The sequence below is a fragment of the Toxorhynchites rutilus genome, chromosome 3 (assembly GCF_029784135.1).
Source record: "Toxorhynchites rutilus septentrionalis strain SRP chromosome 3, ASM2978413v1, whole genome shotgun sequence".
Lineage (NCBI taxonomy): Eukaryota > Metazoa > Arthropoda > Insecta > Diptera > Culicidae > Toxorhynchites > Toxorhynchites rutilus.
Window position 1 is genome coordinate 264,117,245 of NC_073746.1, and position 16,671 is coordinate 264,133,915.

The 16,671-nt window shown below is 41.1% G+C and overlaps 1 protein-coding gene across 1 annotated transcript; it reads right to left on the reverse strand.

The window, feature by feature from the left end:
- Window positions 1-2,368: 2,368 nt before the first annotated feature.
- On the reverse strand, window positions 2,369-14,075 carry LOC129776830 (proteasome activator complex subunit 4-like). Its single transcript, XM_055782710.1, has 8 exons — window positions 13,398-14,075; window positions 13,061-13,201; window positions 12,877-12,993; window positions 12,414-12,458; window positions 3,472-7,619; window positions 2,888-3,419; window positions 2,683-2,830; window positions 2,369-2,624 (listed from the first exon to the last, which is right to left on the reverse strand). Exons 1-8 carry the CDS (start codon window positions 13,634-13,636, stop codon window positions 2,490-2,492), a joined length of 5,505 nt encoding a protein of 1,834 aa, XP_055638685.1. The 5' UTR covers window positions 13,637-14,075; the 3' UTR covers window positions 2,369-2,489.
- Window positions 14,076-16,671: the final 2,596 nt, after the last annotated feature.

The window sequence follows — 16,671 nt, forward strand, 5'->3', positions numbered from 1 at the left end:
CATCATTTGGACTTACAACGCTTATCACTATGTAATCGTAGAACATGCGAGTTGAATTCTTCGAATTTTCTCATTTTCCTTCAGAGTTTTTCAACTGTCAAGTTTGGTTGGAATATGTTTGGTTGAAGTATGTGTATTATTTTTACGGGACCCCCTTTCTATTTCACAGGAGGGAGGAAACATCATAGAGACATTTCTCGTACCCAAAAACCTCCGCATACCAAATTTGGTTCCATTTGCTTGATTAGTTTTCGAGTTATATAGAAATTTGCGTTTAAATTCGTATGGTAGCCCCTCTTTAGAGAAGAAAGTGAGAAGGAGTGTCAATTAACAATTTGTGCCCCCTAAAACCTTCACATACCAAATTTGGCTCGAATTGCTTGATTGGTTCTCGAATATACAGAAATTTGTGTTTCATTTGTAAGGGAGACAAACACAATTAGAAAAAGTAGAAAAAAACATATTAGTAGCAAAAAATCAAGAATTTCTTAACCCACATTCTGCTCTTATCAGATCACATTAATGTTGCAAACAGCCAGGTTCATGGCATGCATTTATTTTGACTGATCAGCAAAAACTGATGATAGTATGCACTCAGAGTTGACCAAGTGCATACGACCATAGCGACTAAAGAGAAGCCACATTTTTTTGACAACCAGAAAATGGAAGGAAATTCGAATGACCACTCACGAGACGCGACACGGGACTAAGAAACAACACTTATAGTCTTTACAAACATTAAACGGGTTAAAATTTCTTTTTTGTCGCCCGATTTCGGGCTCGATGTTGCCCATCTACTGCACAGTGTCCGACCAAGTGAAATGTTGCATCAAAACATTCTTCCCTTTGTCCTTCAATGAACACCGAGTGCTTGAGAGTCCTCTTTAAGCATCGTCCATGCTTCGTGTCTACAGTCGACTAAGGGATTTGTACATGGTACACTTCGTGCTGGATCGGAGTTCGTTGGACCTCAAGGATTTGCGGAGCCCATAGTAGGCGCGACTTCCACTGACTATGCGTCTTCAAATTTCACGGCTGTTGTTGTCAGTTGTTATCAACGAGCCAAGGTAGACACATTTCTCTAACACATCGACCTCGTCATCGTCGATCACAACATTACTACCAAGATGAATTTTGTTACAATCAGACTCTCCTGCTGGCATGTATTTAGTCTTAGACGCATTGATCCCAAGTCCAATCAGTCCTGCTCCAAGTTTCAGTCAGGTATACAAGTCGGCTACCGTCGCATGTGTTCTTCCGATTATGTCCACGTCGCTGACGAAGCAGATAAACTGACTAGACCTGTTGAAAATCGTGCCCCGAATATTGAAGCCAGTTCTCCGCATAACGCCTTCCAGCGCCACGTTGAAGAGCAGACAGGAAAGTCCATCGCCTTGTCGAAGTTCCCCGTGAGTCTCAAACGATTCCGACAGATCACCTGAGATCCGCACACTGCATCGCACACCGTCCATCGTTCTTGTCAGCTTTCGGGTAAAGCCGTGTTCTTCAATGATTCTCCATAGCTGTCGTCGGTCGGTTGTATCATATGCGGCCTTGAAATCAATGAAGATGTGGTGCGTAGGGACCTGATACTCGCGGCACTTTTGAAGGATATTCCCCATTGTAAAAAACTAGTCCGTCGTCGAGCACCCTGGGATGAATTTGGCCTGATAACTTCCCACAAATCTACTTACTATTGGTGATAGACGGCGAAAGTGGATCTGAGACAGAATTTTGTAGGCACCATTCAGGATTGTGATGGCACGGTAGTCCCCACAATCCAACTTGTTACTTTTTTAATGATGGGGCAGATTACACCGTCCTTCCACTACTCCGGGAGCTGCTCTGTGTCCCAGATCCATACTATCAACCGGTGCATACACTCTACAAGTTCTCCCAGACCTCCCTGAAGAGCTCCGCTACGAGGCCATCCTTACCAGCTAGTTTGTGTTTCTTTAACTGATTAATGACCTCTTTCATTTCACCCATCGTCAGGGGTGGTACGTCGTCGTAGTTCACTGCACCGATGTAGTCTTCCTCAACGCCGTCTTGGTCTCCTGTCTGCGCGCTGTTCAGGTGTTCATCTTAGCCATCTTAGGACACATCACGATATTCGGAATATTAAAAAAAAAACTATTCTATTATGCTTTTTACATAAGTGTCTCGTTTAATTATGCAATAAAAACCAAATCCATAAATTTGATACAATATAAACCACCGTAAGCTGAACCGAATGCCTTAGGTGTGTTATATTTCCGTTGTCATCTAACTATATATATATATATATATATATATATATATATATATATATATATATATATATATATATATATATATATATATATATATATATATATATATATATATATATATATATATATATATATATATATATATATATATACTGAATAAAGGAAGGAAATAGAACAAAAACAACATTCCCTCGTGGAAAAATAAACACGAAACCGAAGAAGAGATTGAACAATTGTTTACGCGTAATACGATGGTGGAATTGTGAGGTCGCTCAGCACAGCCAATTGATCTTCGGTGAACTTCAGCTGATGTAGTTCCCAGTTATCATGATGAGTTCTTTTGAAGTCACCCAATGTCTTGCGGATCGTTGCCTGAGGAATTCAAAATAACAACTATAGATTAAAATCAACCAACCAAATCAAAACTTACAGGAATCGGTTGTGGATCATTCAAATGCGCTCCCAGATGCTCGAATACGTTCGGTACAAATTCAGGCACTTCGTATGGATATGCAGAAATAAAGGCACATAGACCGAGAACACCGGTGTGACGAGCACGAACTGCGTTTGCCTCCCCACTGTAAAGAAGGCAACATTTATTACAATATGTCAATCATCGCTGTATGTGAACATACCCATCATTTTTTAAAACAGCACTGGAACAGCTCGGTGTGATTTTTAGCCTTTTCGTTCTCATCATCCTCGTTCGACACTTGTCCTTGAACAGTTCCAACAGCTCTTCCGTGGCGGTAAGAAATGAACAATGCAGGAGACCACACAACACCTCAGCAGCTTTCTCTCTAACCTCCACCACACTGTCCTCTAGCAAACGAAGAACGATGTCCTGCGTTTTCGTTTTCCACTTTTCGTTGCTTAAAATTATTGTCATATTGTAAAAAACCAACACCTGAAGCACATCGATCACAGATCGTCGGGCCGACCATGAAGACATTTTGGAAATTTGATCTATTTTAGCCAGCGCCGCATCCATACAGGGGGGTAACGTTAGTGCTTGTGAAATCATTGCCAGCAAAGTAGAACAAATCTCAGCCAACTCTTGGTCCTGTTCGGAACGCTCCAAGCGACACACAATCGGAAGCAAATCGAAATACTCAATCTCATTTCCGTTCGAGCATCGATTAATCAAGCTAGTCAGCCACTGAGCCACTAACGAGAAAACAAAGTTAGAAAAGAAACTATTTATATCTCTCCAACTTACCGGTTTTGAATAATCTTACAGCGGTCTCGTGTTCTGTGTCTTGTCTTTTACTGCAACTTCCTTCTTCTGACTCGATATCCATTTTACCAGCAGATGCATCCTCCTCGTTCAACAGAACGCTCAATTTTGGCATGACATAGGCAATCATTTCTTTTATTTTGGGCGATAACTCCAGTCCTTGATTTCCCTGGAAACGTAAATCTGCTTCGAAAATGTTTATCAGTGTGCTCCCGATTCTCTCGCGCACATTTTGGAACGAATGGTCCAAGTACGGACGCAGGTATTCCAATAATCGTTTCGCGACAGTGGTCATTCTCCAAACATGCTGATTGAACGCTCCTTGCAGACAGTACAATCGATTGCAATCTATAAAGCTGGTGCTTTCCTGCAGGGGATTCTCCAGCAGAATTTCATGTAGCCAATACTGCTTCGAGGGATCTATGAACTCTACACCAGTGGCAAAACACGTACCCCAATATCCGTCCGTATCGACCGTTACATTGTTCAATGCAAGCCGTATCAAGGGTACCAGCGACTCATACATTGATTCTGTTTTGCTGTAGGGCCAGTGCTTTGCGCCCCTCATAATGCCGGCCATTATTTCAGCGGAGCAACGATGATTACTCTCGGAGGCTTTATCCTCAATCAAGGGCCGGAGGTGTTTCACGAATTTGTCCAGAAATAAATCCCCGAAAGCGTTCATTAGACCCTTGATCAAACAAAACCGATTACGGTTAAACTTGTCACGTCCCTTTTTCTCCTCCAGTGACCAAAATTTAATCAGTTTATCGATGTTTTCCTGTTTGTTAAAAAAATTGAAAATTACTTGCTCATGCTCGTTCATTTCTTCGAGTGTCCGATCCAACTTTGGCTGATCCTTACTTGGTGCATAGACGGAAAAATCAGAGCTCCAACCAAAATACCCGTCCATTTTATACACATAGCGGGGTTGATCCCATTCTTCTTGACTTTTCGGTAATTTCTCTACATCGTACTGCAGCCAGAGGTTGTCCTCCCGATAACCTGGCTGGACGCTCGAACCATGCACGGGTGCCTTCTCCGGACACCCCGCAATCTCATACGGATTAGCAGCAACTTTCAAATGTTCGCGCTTCTGCTGTCTCAAGACATGGTTTAGCAATTTGATCGCCTGTTTCCGGTCGTCTATCGAATCGTGAATTAAATTGTTCACGGCAAATTGTGCCACCGAAGCGGGAAACTTGGTCAGCGGGTGAACCAAGTTGTATAACATTGACGAGGCTAGATAATTGTATCTCCAGTGGAGTTTATCGTTCTCCACCGTTGAAAGAATTTGGGCGATTAGATCGTAATACATCTGTACATTTTTGCTATTTTTAGCAGCTCGAGCCATACGACCGCTTTCCAAGTCTAAGACGTCTTCACGCGTTCTCAATGCCAGTCCACACTCAACACAGACATCCGATACTTCTAGTTCGGTTGATACTGTGGGAAACTCATTCTTTATAACCTCCGTAATAGCATCCAGCAGTTTTACGATTGATGGTTTCTCCGAAAGCTTAGACTTCAGCAGAGCCACCCATATCCGACTAATGAACTCCCAGTCGTGCTTGATAACGAGACGAGACCTTCGATTAACTATCAAAATGTAGAGTATTCCCTTGAACGCTTCGTGATTCTTATTCGAGTCCAACTGTAAGCTATCGACAATCCTGTCCGTTAGATATTTGTAGCTGAACGAGAAAGTGGAAAGCAACACAAACAGTTTGCATTGAGCTGTCACCCGGACACTGCTGTAATGCGACGTGGCAAGATCGAAGAGGTTCATCAACACCTCCAAATGAGTGGCGGTGAACAACGGCTGATCCAGTTCATCCCGACAGTCCTGCTGCATAATGACTCGGGTGGCGACAATAGCCCGAACGTCTCGCTTAAATTTGGTCAACCTATAATTCTGGAATTTCTTCGTGCTGGCGAAATTTTTTACTTGGCTATCAAACAGCGCGTTCGAGTGTTTTCGAACGAATATTTTGTCGTACAATTGGAGAATCGATTTTAGCGATTTCACATCGTCTTCTGATTTTTCCAGAATTTTCCGCTGCAAAGCAGTAATGCATTTCACTATTGCCTTACGAACGTTTTGTCCGTCTGGCATTTTTATTATTAAATCCTCAAACCCTCGGGTTACATTCCATTTCATTTCATGCCGATCAATAGTGGACTCGTAGATTGGGAGTGGCTCCTCATCATCCCAGTTAGGCAGAAAATTAGAGCATCTGACCAGCGAGAGAATGATCACCAAGTCTCGATTGATATCGTCCCGATGTAGTTCCATTTTATCGGCGCTGTATTTTTGGAAATTATCCATGATTGGTATCAAATACCGATGCAACAATTTTGAGCAAACCATCAATGCTTGCTCATTGGGAAAATACCACTTCAGCTTTCCATCTGGAGGCATTTTTTCGCCCCAACATCGAATAGGTAGGATTTCAGACAGCGGTTTCTCGAAGCTATCGGGACTGTTCTTAACGTCCAATGTTTGCATCGTCGATAGGTTACTCATCAGGTTGGCTAAAAGTGTGGATCCGTACTTGTTTGCCTGCTTGCACTTGAATTTCAAAATACGATCCAAAATAGGCAGTACATCATCAACGTACTTGACAATCTCAACCGGATCGCCTCGCATCATATTCGTGAGCAGTAGCAAATAGTACAGCATTTCATCACTCTGCTTCTCCACTTCCGCTATATCTTCGTGATCTTCCATGTATCGTTCTATGGTCTGAACCAAATAAGGCATCAGCGAACGCTGCACTTCTTTACCATGAATCCTAGCGAATACCCTTATCAAACATCCCATCATTTGCCCTGCCACCTTCGGTTCCAACAGCCGAGTCTTAACAAAATCAATCAACTTCCTAGAGGCTGAATTCAGTATACTCTCGGAGCACTGTCCCAGGATTCCGTGGCTACATGCTTGAATCAGAGCTTCGGAAATTGACTCCCATTTTGATCTCATCGAATCCGCGTCCGATTGTTCCATCCGAACGTTGTCTAGCGAATTACTCTCTATAAGCAGAAATATCCTATCCAGATACTGGAGGACAAAATCCTCGAAATCGGCCGTCTGCTCACACAACAGACGCTCCTCCTCGTTCAACTCGTGGTACTGACCCGCTTTTGAGCAATCGATTATGGGAATCAAAAACGCTATCGACGTTAGGAAGTTGAATGTGATTGAAGTCTTTCTAAAGTCGTTCGGATCGATTCCTGGCAGCATAGCGAAAAATAATGGAATCACGTGATTCTTCCCCTCCGTGTATCCGTTGTGACCGGACACAAGCGCCCGAGATACGTAGATTAAACTATGCAACGCAGCAGTCATTTTATGCGGCTCCGTTAGGGAATCCAAACTCGCATACACACGATCGATGATGGATGGAATGATCAGCGCTGGCCTTAAATCCGCCAAATGTTGGAAAATTTTGCCTACGTCCTGTGGATTCAGCCTGGAGTACATCGCTTGGAGAGTAACTGGTTTCATACACTCCACAAACGCCGTGATACAATCGTCTGTCAGCTTGTGACTTTCGGGGATTGGTTTCCTGTACGGGTGCTTCCTGTACCGCTCAAGAATTAATCGATCGAAGAAATATTTAGGCAGATGTATCAGAATTTCCCCTAGCATCGAGACCCATTTACCAGTATTTGCCGGATGCAGATAGGATTCGATCGTCGTCATGAACTTGTTCAGGTATTGCTGCGCTGAGCTTTTGGGTCCCAGGACCGACACAATCCAGAGGGCAACAGACTGCGGGGAAAGTCCCTGCAATTTGGAGCTTTTGGTATTTTTATAGCTCACCGGGAAATCGATCGAGCGCAATATCCTGGCAAACATTGTGGGAATGTACGGTTCCCAATCGATGTAACCAATGTTTCGATAACTTGCCGAAGCGAACAAAATCATCATGTCGATACTCCATGGCGGGTTGTGATACGCGTTCCAGATGGTCATAAATTTTTCGAACCACAAATCGTAGTCGTGCTCGCCACTGAGAAAGATATGAAGCAATCCGAAGGTGTTGAAACCCTTTCCAGTGTCCAAAGGCTGCAGCTTAGGCAGCAGCTCGTCAAGAATTTCCTGCGTCGCTGAACGCGGAAAATAGCTAAAAGAACAAACTCAATTGGTAATAAGTAATGAGAACAATTTTGACGTAGGACTAAGTCTCTCATTCCTATACTGGGGTATAAATTCAAAGTTCGAAAACGAGAGCGTTACATTGGAGAAACAAGATTTTGAACGTTACATTGGAGAAACAAGATTTTGAGCGTTAATACGGTTAATACCTCATTGCCGGTTGAATGAAATGATATGATGACTGCTTCCTTCGAAAGATAAAATGTCTACGCATTATATGCTTATTACTTATTGGTCCAAAAACTTCAACGTTTCAATAGCTCAAAAAAATTGTTTGTATAAGCCTGTGCTAATTCTGAAATCCATTCAGTTATAATTGTACAGCGGTTGGAGCATATTATCGCTGCTCAAGACTAATTTGGCGAAGCTAATTTCGTTAATCCAGAAAGCGCCGATGAACGATGTCACCACCAAGAGCCTGTTTGTGCAACGTCACCGTTTTCAGCAAATCAAATTCAGAGTTCAGAACTCAAAATCGCTTTAAAACGAAAAAGTTTATCAAATACTCTGATCAAATACATTCTTTTAATTTCTTCGATCAAGTGCAAATAACAGGAAAGCTAAAGATTATTCTTCCATACCAGTAAAATAAATTATAGTGCAGTCTTGGTGTGAAATAAAAACGTTATATATTGCAAAACGGAAAATCTTTCGCATCGCGATAATCGTCTAATTTGGAGCACTTATTGCTCAGTTGCTGAAGGTTTCAAACTCAAAGAGTTTATTAGCCTAGTTTGTCTTACGAATTTCCATCGCCAGCCCCAGCCCCACTCCTATGTTGATTCATTAGCCAACAAGAAATATATAAAAACAACGGTCTCGGTTCCCAGCCTAATTGCAACTTAAGCTTTTGGGCAGAAGCATCACCCAATCATTGACCATCAAGTATCTTGGTGTCTGGTTTGATTCAAAATGCACTTGGAATATCGACATTAAGTATTTGAACCCAAAATGTTAAGAGATGGCCAACTTTCTTCGCTCGATTTCTCTCAGCAGCTAATAGTCACCTTGTAGAATTGGAACGAATTCAATATCATTGTCTGCGTATAGCTCTCGGCTGTATCACTCAGCGCATAACATGAATCGCGAGTTTCTGACAGGAGTAACACCTCTACAGAACCGATTCTCGGAACATTTTCTCTGAATACTGATGAAATGCGGAGTCACTTGTGATTGAAAACTCTGAAAAATTCCTGTGTCTAAATTTACAGTCTCGCTTTATGAGAATTTATCACCACTATATTTCGTCAGATATTTGTCTTCCATCGTTTACTCCAGACCGTACTCACTTCACCATCAGCAGTTCCTCAATTGAATACAATTTGTCGATGAAACAAGCAACTTCAGCTTCGACCAATCATCATTCCCCAGATTTTCAATCGAAAGGATAAGAATTTAATGCTTTTGCGTTCTTCTTTTTCGTTATTATTTTGTTTGTCTTGTCCAATCATTTCACCGTCGCCCACCTTCGACAACCAGTCAAACACCAAATGCCATTCCTGGTCATAATGGACAACGCTACAGTGCGGGTGGCAACTCTCGATTGAGACAACGATACCCAATTTCCCAAATATCTCAACCCCGACTAGTTCCCCACTGCCAACCATCCAGTGATGCACGAGAAGATCGAGTGATCGCAATCAAAACGCTGGAGAAACACAACAGCTTGTGCAAACAGACGACATTGATGCGTCGAGTTCGTTCAAGTTTCCCCCTAAGGCCAAAAAGGAATCCACCGGGGAGAAGTAGTACTACTGAGAAGGTGGCCAACGAAATCTTCAGCATCGAAAAAGGCTTCCGCTTTAGGGGGATAAAGGCTGGGCATTGAAGACAGCCACCACACCACACGCAATGCTTTCCGTTTTGCTTTGAAGTGAAAGATTTTATAAAATATTGCGATCCAATAATTTTTATTCTGTAGTTTCTTCGATCAAATGCGATCAACGTAAGATTACGTTCTTAGGAAACTTATTAAGGGTCAACGATGTCCATTCAACGGCCCTGATCACGAAAGTCACTTCACGGTGAAAACGAAATGATTTGTATGCAAAGTTATATGCATTTCACTCCGTTTTCACCGTGAAGTGACATTCGTGATCAGGCCCAACAATTTCTCAAACGGGAAGTGGGCGTTGTAAGGAAGGGCAGAGCGAGCGCAACATTTATGTAGATTGATTGGAAGCGACAGTTATTTCGTCTATTAGAAATGGTATATCACACGCAACGTTTGAAAATTAGTGACATGCAATGTATTATGTATAAGGCAAACATGAGAAAGCAGAGAACAATTTTTGCACAAGTTCTACGCGATTGCTTCTTTGACTGAATTTTTTTCTTTCGCTACATATTAGGCTGTCAAAAAAGTCCTGCGGTATTTCCGCGAGGTGTCGTTGTAAGCGCGTAGTTCTAGTTGTATTCATTGTATCGATACATCGAGTTGTATTCATACTATAGCTTGTTGGAAAGGTATTTTTGCGCGCTATAATATAGTCCTTGACAGTGTTTTGTTTGGTTAAGTCGTTCGTGAGTTATAGTGTCGCAAATATGGAGCAAAATAAATAGAAAATCCGACATATTTTACAGTACTACTATGACAAAGGCAAAAATGCATCTCAAGCTGCCAATAAAATTTGTGCAGTTTATGGACCCGATACAGTTTCCATTTCCACCGCACAACGATGGTTTCAACGTTTTCGTTCTGGTGTAGAGGTCGTCCAAGATGCGCCACGCTCCGGAAGGCCTGTCGTCGAAAATTGCGACAAAATCGCTGAATTAGCCGAGAAAGACCGGCATAGTAGCAGCCGTAGCATCGGCCAAGAGCTGGGGATAAGTCATCAAACCGTTATTAACCATTTGAAAAGCTTGGATTCACAAAAAAGCTCGATGTATGGGTGCCACACACGATGACGCAAAAAAACATCTTTGACCGTATCGACGCATGTGAATCGCTGCTGAATCGCAACAAAATCGACCCGTTTCTGAAGCGGATGGTGACTGGCGATGAAAAGTGGGTCACTTACGACAACGTGAAGCGCAAACGGTCGTGGTCGAAGCCCGCTGAAGCGGCTCAGACGGTGGCCAAGTCCTCATTAACGGCCAGGAAGGTTCTGCTGTGTGTTTGGTGGGATTGTCAAGGAATAATCTATTATGAGCTGCTTCCCTATGGCCAAACGCTCAATTCGGACCTGTACTGCCAACAACTGGACTGCTTGAAGGTAGCACTCATGAAGAAGAAGCCACACACTTCTTTGGTGACGCGCCAGAAGCTCCGGGAGCTCGGATGGGAGGTTCTTTTGCATCCGCCGTATAGTCCGGACCTTGCACCAAGTGACTACCACCTGTTTTTGTCCATGGCGAACGAGCTAGGTAGTCAGAAGTTAGCCACAAAAGATGCCTGTGAAAATTGGCTATCCGAGTTTTTTGCCAATAAAGAAGCGAGCTTCTATAACAGCAGGTATTATGAAAGCATATAACTTGAAGACATTTTATCTGACGAATGAACTGATTATCATGTCATTTCGTTCAGTCGACAAAGAGGTATTAAGGCTCAAAATCTTGTGACTCCAACGTAACGCTCTCGTATTCGAAACCCAAAAAACCATACTTACACAGATGGGCGCTAGAAAACAATACACCCCTATTTGAAATTAAAGAGTTCCAATATTAAAAGTTTTTTCAAACTTTTCGGTATTCCAATCAATACTACGTAAAAATAGGTAATTTGTAGACCATTTTGCCATTTCGGTATCGTTGATTAATTTTTTTAAAACAAAAGATAACTTTCGTTCCTGAATGGGTTCTTTTTAGTGTATGACAGAAAAAAACCCACTTCATGGTTGATTAAAAAATAAAAACAAATAAGTAATAGTCAATATGACCCTCTTAGGCCTCGATAACCAACTGACAACGATTTGACATACTCTCCACGAGGTTCCGATTTGGCATACTTCCGCCACACTCGGAGTTGACTTTTTTTGTTGAACAGCTCGAACTTGGACTCGTCCGACTAAAAAACACGCTTCCAGAACTCCAGCGGCTTTTTTGTTGATGTTGCTGATCATCGGTCGCTTTTTGAATCACTTTTTGAATCGCTTTTCGAGTGGTGCGATTGGAAAGGTCCAGATCCAAATTTTCTATAATTGCCTGTATGGTCATTCGTGGATTTTTCTTTATTTCCCGGAAGATCAGCGTCTCCGTTCTTGCATCAGTCTTACGTTTCGATCCTCTTCCCTGTCGATCGGACACGCTGCCAAACATCTGATGCTTGACCAGCTGGACCGCACCACGGCTTACCCCATACAACAATGCTGTCAAAATCGACGAGCATAGTGGAAGAAAACACGGTGAAACAAATTTACGCAAGTGGATTTCTTTTATGTCAAACCCTAAAACAACCGTTTAGGAAAAGAAGCATTTTTTTTGTTTTTCTAAAAAATAAACCAACGATACTGAAATGACAAAATGGTCTACTAATCACCTACTTTCACGTAGTGTTGACTGGCATACTGAAAAGTTTGGAAAAACTTTCAACATTGGAATAGTTTGATTTCAAATAGGGGTGGATTTTTTGCGCCCATCAGTGTATACACTCACACATTTACAAGAAGAAGGTGCAGCAAATTTTCAAAGTATCTACTCATTCTTTGAGAATTGATTCAGATGTTACTTCAAGCAAATGATCACTAAGTCTTACGTTCACCTTGCGGTTATATCATAGATATAACCCACCTCTAGTTTCTTTTGAAGGGAAAAAAGTACTTACGGGTTACAATATTGAATGGCGAATTGCAGATTTGTTTCCAAAGAGCTAAAATATAAAACAAAGATCAGTGTTAGCCTGAAAATCTAAACTTACGGATCTTCTATAGCAAATCGAGATAAGCACAAGTCCAAGCCATTTTAAGTAATGCGAACCGAAACAAGACCTCCTTTTAATTCAAGAACCAAAAGGTTAGCAACTGTCACCACACAGTAAAACTCTACGAAAGACTACATATGTTAACATTACGGTAATTCAGGCTCTTCGAGACCAATTCCAACGTTCGCCAGAAAGGAGGATACATCGTATCCCATGTCCTTTGTAACAGCGAGTAATTTGACTAACGGAGACTGTGGCGTTTCACCTTTATACACATTCCTGCTGAGGATTGTGCTGATTAGAGTGTGTTATCGAGATGTGGATCCCAAAACCTCCGAACAAAATTCCAAATTGGCCATCTACTTACGCAAAATATCTGTATAGATCTCCCTTGCTACAGTTCTTGTTAAGTATCAGATTGCACAGTTTGTAGAGTGGTCGCCACTCGATCTGTAGGTCATCTGGACTGAGCCATTCCGGTTTCCTGCAAAAAAAAAACCAGTGGAGATAATTTGTTTGTTATAAATTCTTACTCCCCGTGAACATTTTACCTTAACAGTGTAGTAAGTGCGTAGCAGAATCTGTTAACTTTGTCCGGCTCCAGATTCGGTATACAGATAAGCTCTAGCAGTAGTTTCACGAATTTAATGTGGTCCTCCTTGGAGAACTTCATACCATACAGCTTAATATATCTGGAACATACAATCAAACCGATTTTTTAATAAAATGAGAATAGAGGGTTTAAACTATTGGGATAAAAATAAATAAAATAGAGGATTAAAAACTAATCACAGCTTTGCGTTCCTAGACTGAATGGGTGTAGAAAACACCCAAAAGTTATACGGAAGGAATCGTTCTTTTTTTTACAAATACAATCGATTTACTTACTTCATCAATCTGGACACGTATATCGATACGCCGGGAGTGATTTCCCGCATAGCTGCTGCCTTACCGAGGTTGTTCTTGATGTTATCCAGGATCGCTTGCGATTCATCATCCAGCTTGTCCGCATACGGGAGGAACTTGTTACAGAACAGTTCCTTCTGCGGACGGAATCCCAACTTGTCGATGCGTTCATTTCGCTTGCTTCGACTGAGCTCCAAACTATCGCTGCTCTCATCATCCATATCTTCTAATACTTCAGTTTGCAGGTATCCGAGATCCCTACTTTCACAACACCTCAATTATTCGCGATATTCCTACGTCTAGTTTGGATTGTACGAAGATTCGTCCGTACTTGTGCCAGCAATCGAAAGATATAAATGTTATGCACCAAACACAATACAAGACCCGTTCACTCTCTCTCTTTGTCACTCCCTCCTATGTAGACTATTAAAACATTCGAGTTGCTATTGTGAATCAATTATCACTTGTAAATCTGTGTTTTAACCTCTATTTGCATACAGCACTTCAGACTCGAACGAAATTGTTCCTAAATTCGAAATGTTTCGTACCAATTTGTATGATACATTAGTTGAAACTGATTCTAAAATTTACTAACCCGTCACTGATCCCTTTTCATTACGAATACGACGAACAGCGAGTCATAATGGAAAGTCACGACGTCCGACAGTTCAACAGTGCTGCCAAATGGTGGAAAAAGGAACACTTCTCGCGTAACTTTTGAAAAGGTCCAATGTAACATTTTCGTCAACTCGAGAAAAACGAAGTTGAAGACCCAAACATTATTCCGCGAATTGTCTTAAAAGCTTTCGATCTTTATCGCTACTTTCACCACTAGCAGTCAAGAATAACTCTGAAAAACCAATCGTAACTGTTGTTCCGTGATTTGAGATTAAAGTTGAAGACTAGGAGCGAAAAATGTTACATTGGACGTTTTGACTACCCGCATTTGCACATTGGACATATTACGTTGCACGATGAGAATTTGAAACTAACTACTGAACAACAATCCAAATAACAGCATTTCATTCTAAAGGCAGATTATTATTGTTATCACTCGTCGAATTGCACTGAAATCCGTAACAACACCTGTAAGAAACAAAAACTCGAAACGACCGAAGTACGACTTCGTATTGTTTTGACTGCTTTGTTACTTCGGACGTTTCGGGCGTCGGAGGAAAGAAGCGTTCGAAGTAACAACCGGGCGCTTAAAATCCGAATCTGTACATTGGATATTTTTTGTATCAGCGATAAAAAGATGAAGAAGATAGATACGTGAACGATTGTTTTTGTAATACATTCAATGATTGAAAACTAATAGCGTGCATCCATTAACTCGATTTGTTTACATTTGTTACATAGGACCTTTTCAAAAGTTACGCGAGACTTGTTTCATTATACTTATGACAGACATACAGCTGTACTTGCGTTGTACTTCGAAAATTGTATGTCTGTCACCATGTACAGCGCTAGAACCATGCAAGCAACTCGGTACAATCGCTGTACCTGTACCGACCTATTATACCGCTGTACGTGGCTACAGTTGTGCTGTGCGCAGCGCCATAGACGGTTAGTGGTGAGTAGCATGAACAAACCGAATCAAAACACTTGGTATACATTCTTTTCATTGACTTTCTCTTGAGTTAATAACTCAGATTGGAAACATATTTGTTGTGTTTGATAGTTTAGACGCTAAATAAAAACCTTTTTCATTCAAATATTGGTGAAAATACAATGCAATATATTCAAATTTATGATTGTCAGCTTGACATGCGGTACAATGTACAACCAAAGTATGTGTGTCATGCTATCGTGGTACCTGTACAACGCTGTACACGTACAACGCTAGTACAGTTGTATGTCTGTCCATGGTATTAATGAGCACTCGCCTCTGCTTCGTGTATCGTTGGAGGGGGCCATCCACATACCACGTGGACAGAAAAAGCACGATTCTGCATTTTCTGATGCCGGATGTGCCATGAACAAGACGAAAACATATAGCACATTAGAGCAGGGTGCCCTATTTTTGTCAGCGCAACCCAGCAAAACACCAAAACGTGACTCGAATTATCCATAGACAAAAGGCATAAAGCACCTGAAAGAAACTATATTTAACCCTCCTGTATTCGCGTGCAAAATCGTAACACGTATACTCGCGCACGGTGTCACAGACCGAAAGTTGAACTTCTCTCTAATGTTGCTATTGTGTATTTTTCAGGCTTTATTGGCATTTATTTGAAGAAGAGTGTATAATTGAAAGAAAAAACTCCAGAAAATATGTTTCTTCGTCTTTATTCAGTTTTAATAGTCAGCTAATTCAGCCTCCTCAAAACAGAGTAATTTTTGATATTCCAACACAAATAACGAAATTCGAATTTTTTCCTGTTATTAATTAAAAGTAAGCAACTGAATATAATTCATGAAAATATAAAGAACTCGAAGATAACATAAAAACGTATTAATCGATTGTGGTTTCATTGGTGTGAGAATCAGAACATACCATAACTGCATGCTCGAGACAAACATATTACTTTCATTTCATGCAGTTGTAGTGTGTTTTTCGGTTCTTTTTTCGAAAAGAAGAATGTATAACAACCTTCTAGATAGTTACTATATGATAAAGATTCAAGAATTTCTAGTTTTCATATTTCTAATATTCTTTGTCTCTGTGTTCTTGGTGAACTAAGAATTAATGACTGTTTTTTGATGGGGTACTAGTAGATGATATTAAATGATTTCTAGGAACTTTCTGCGACTTGTTTTTGACGTAGAACTACGTCTTTTATTAAGGGTGCCAAATCAGAAAACAGGTCACGTTTTTATGAAATAAATTTAACGTTAATAACTATTTTTGCCGTGAACGGTTTTGGCGATTTACATACTAAACGAATCGGAAATTCCGTAAGATTTGTTTAATATGTTATACATTAGAATCCCCTGGTTTGTAAATGGTTAAAATTCATGAAAACTTTAACGTTTCCATTTTCCCATACATTTGTTCTGTCCATTTGTGTGCTTTCCCGAACAGAGCTGTCAATAACGAGCAACTTATCGACGTCCAAAGGAGGGGAAATCGTAGGATTTAATGTCTCCGTGAACAAAGGAAAAGTAGAAGAATTAAGGGGAATATTTGCCTTGAGTATAAACAGTGGATCTCGCTGAGGCAAACTTTCATTCGGCATCGGACTGTTGAGTAATCCAGTTCACTTTGCTTTCGCTGCGCTTCGATCTAAGATTGGACCTCACCAGTGGTAACCCA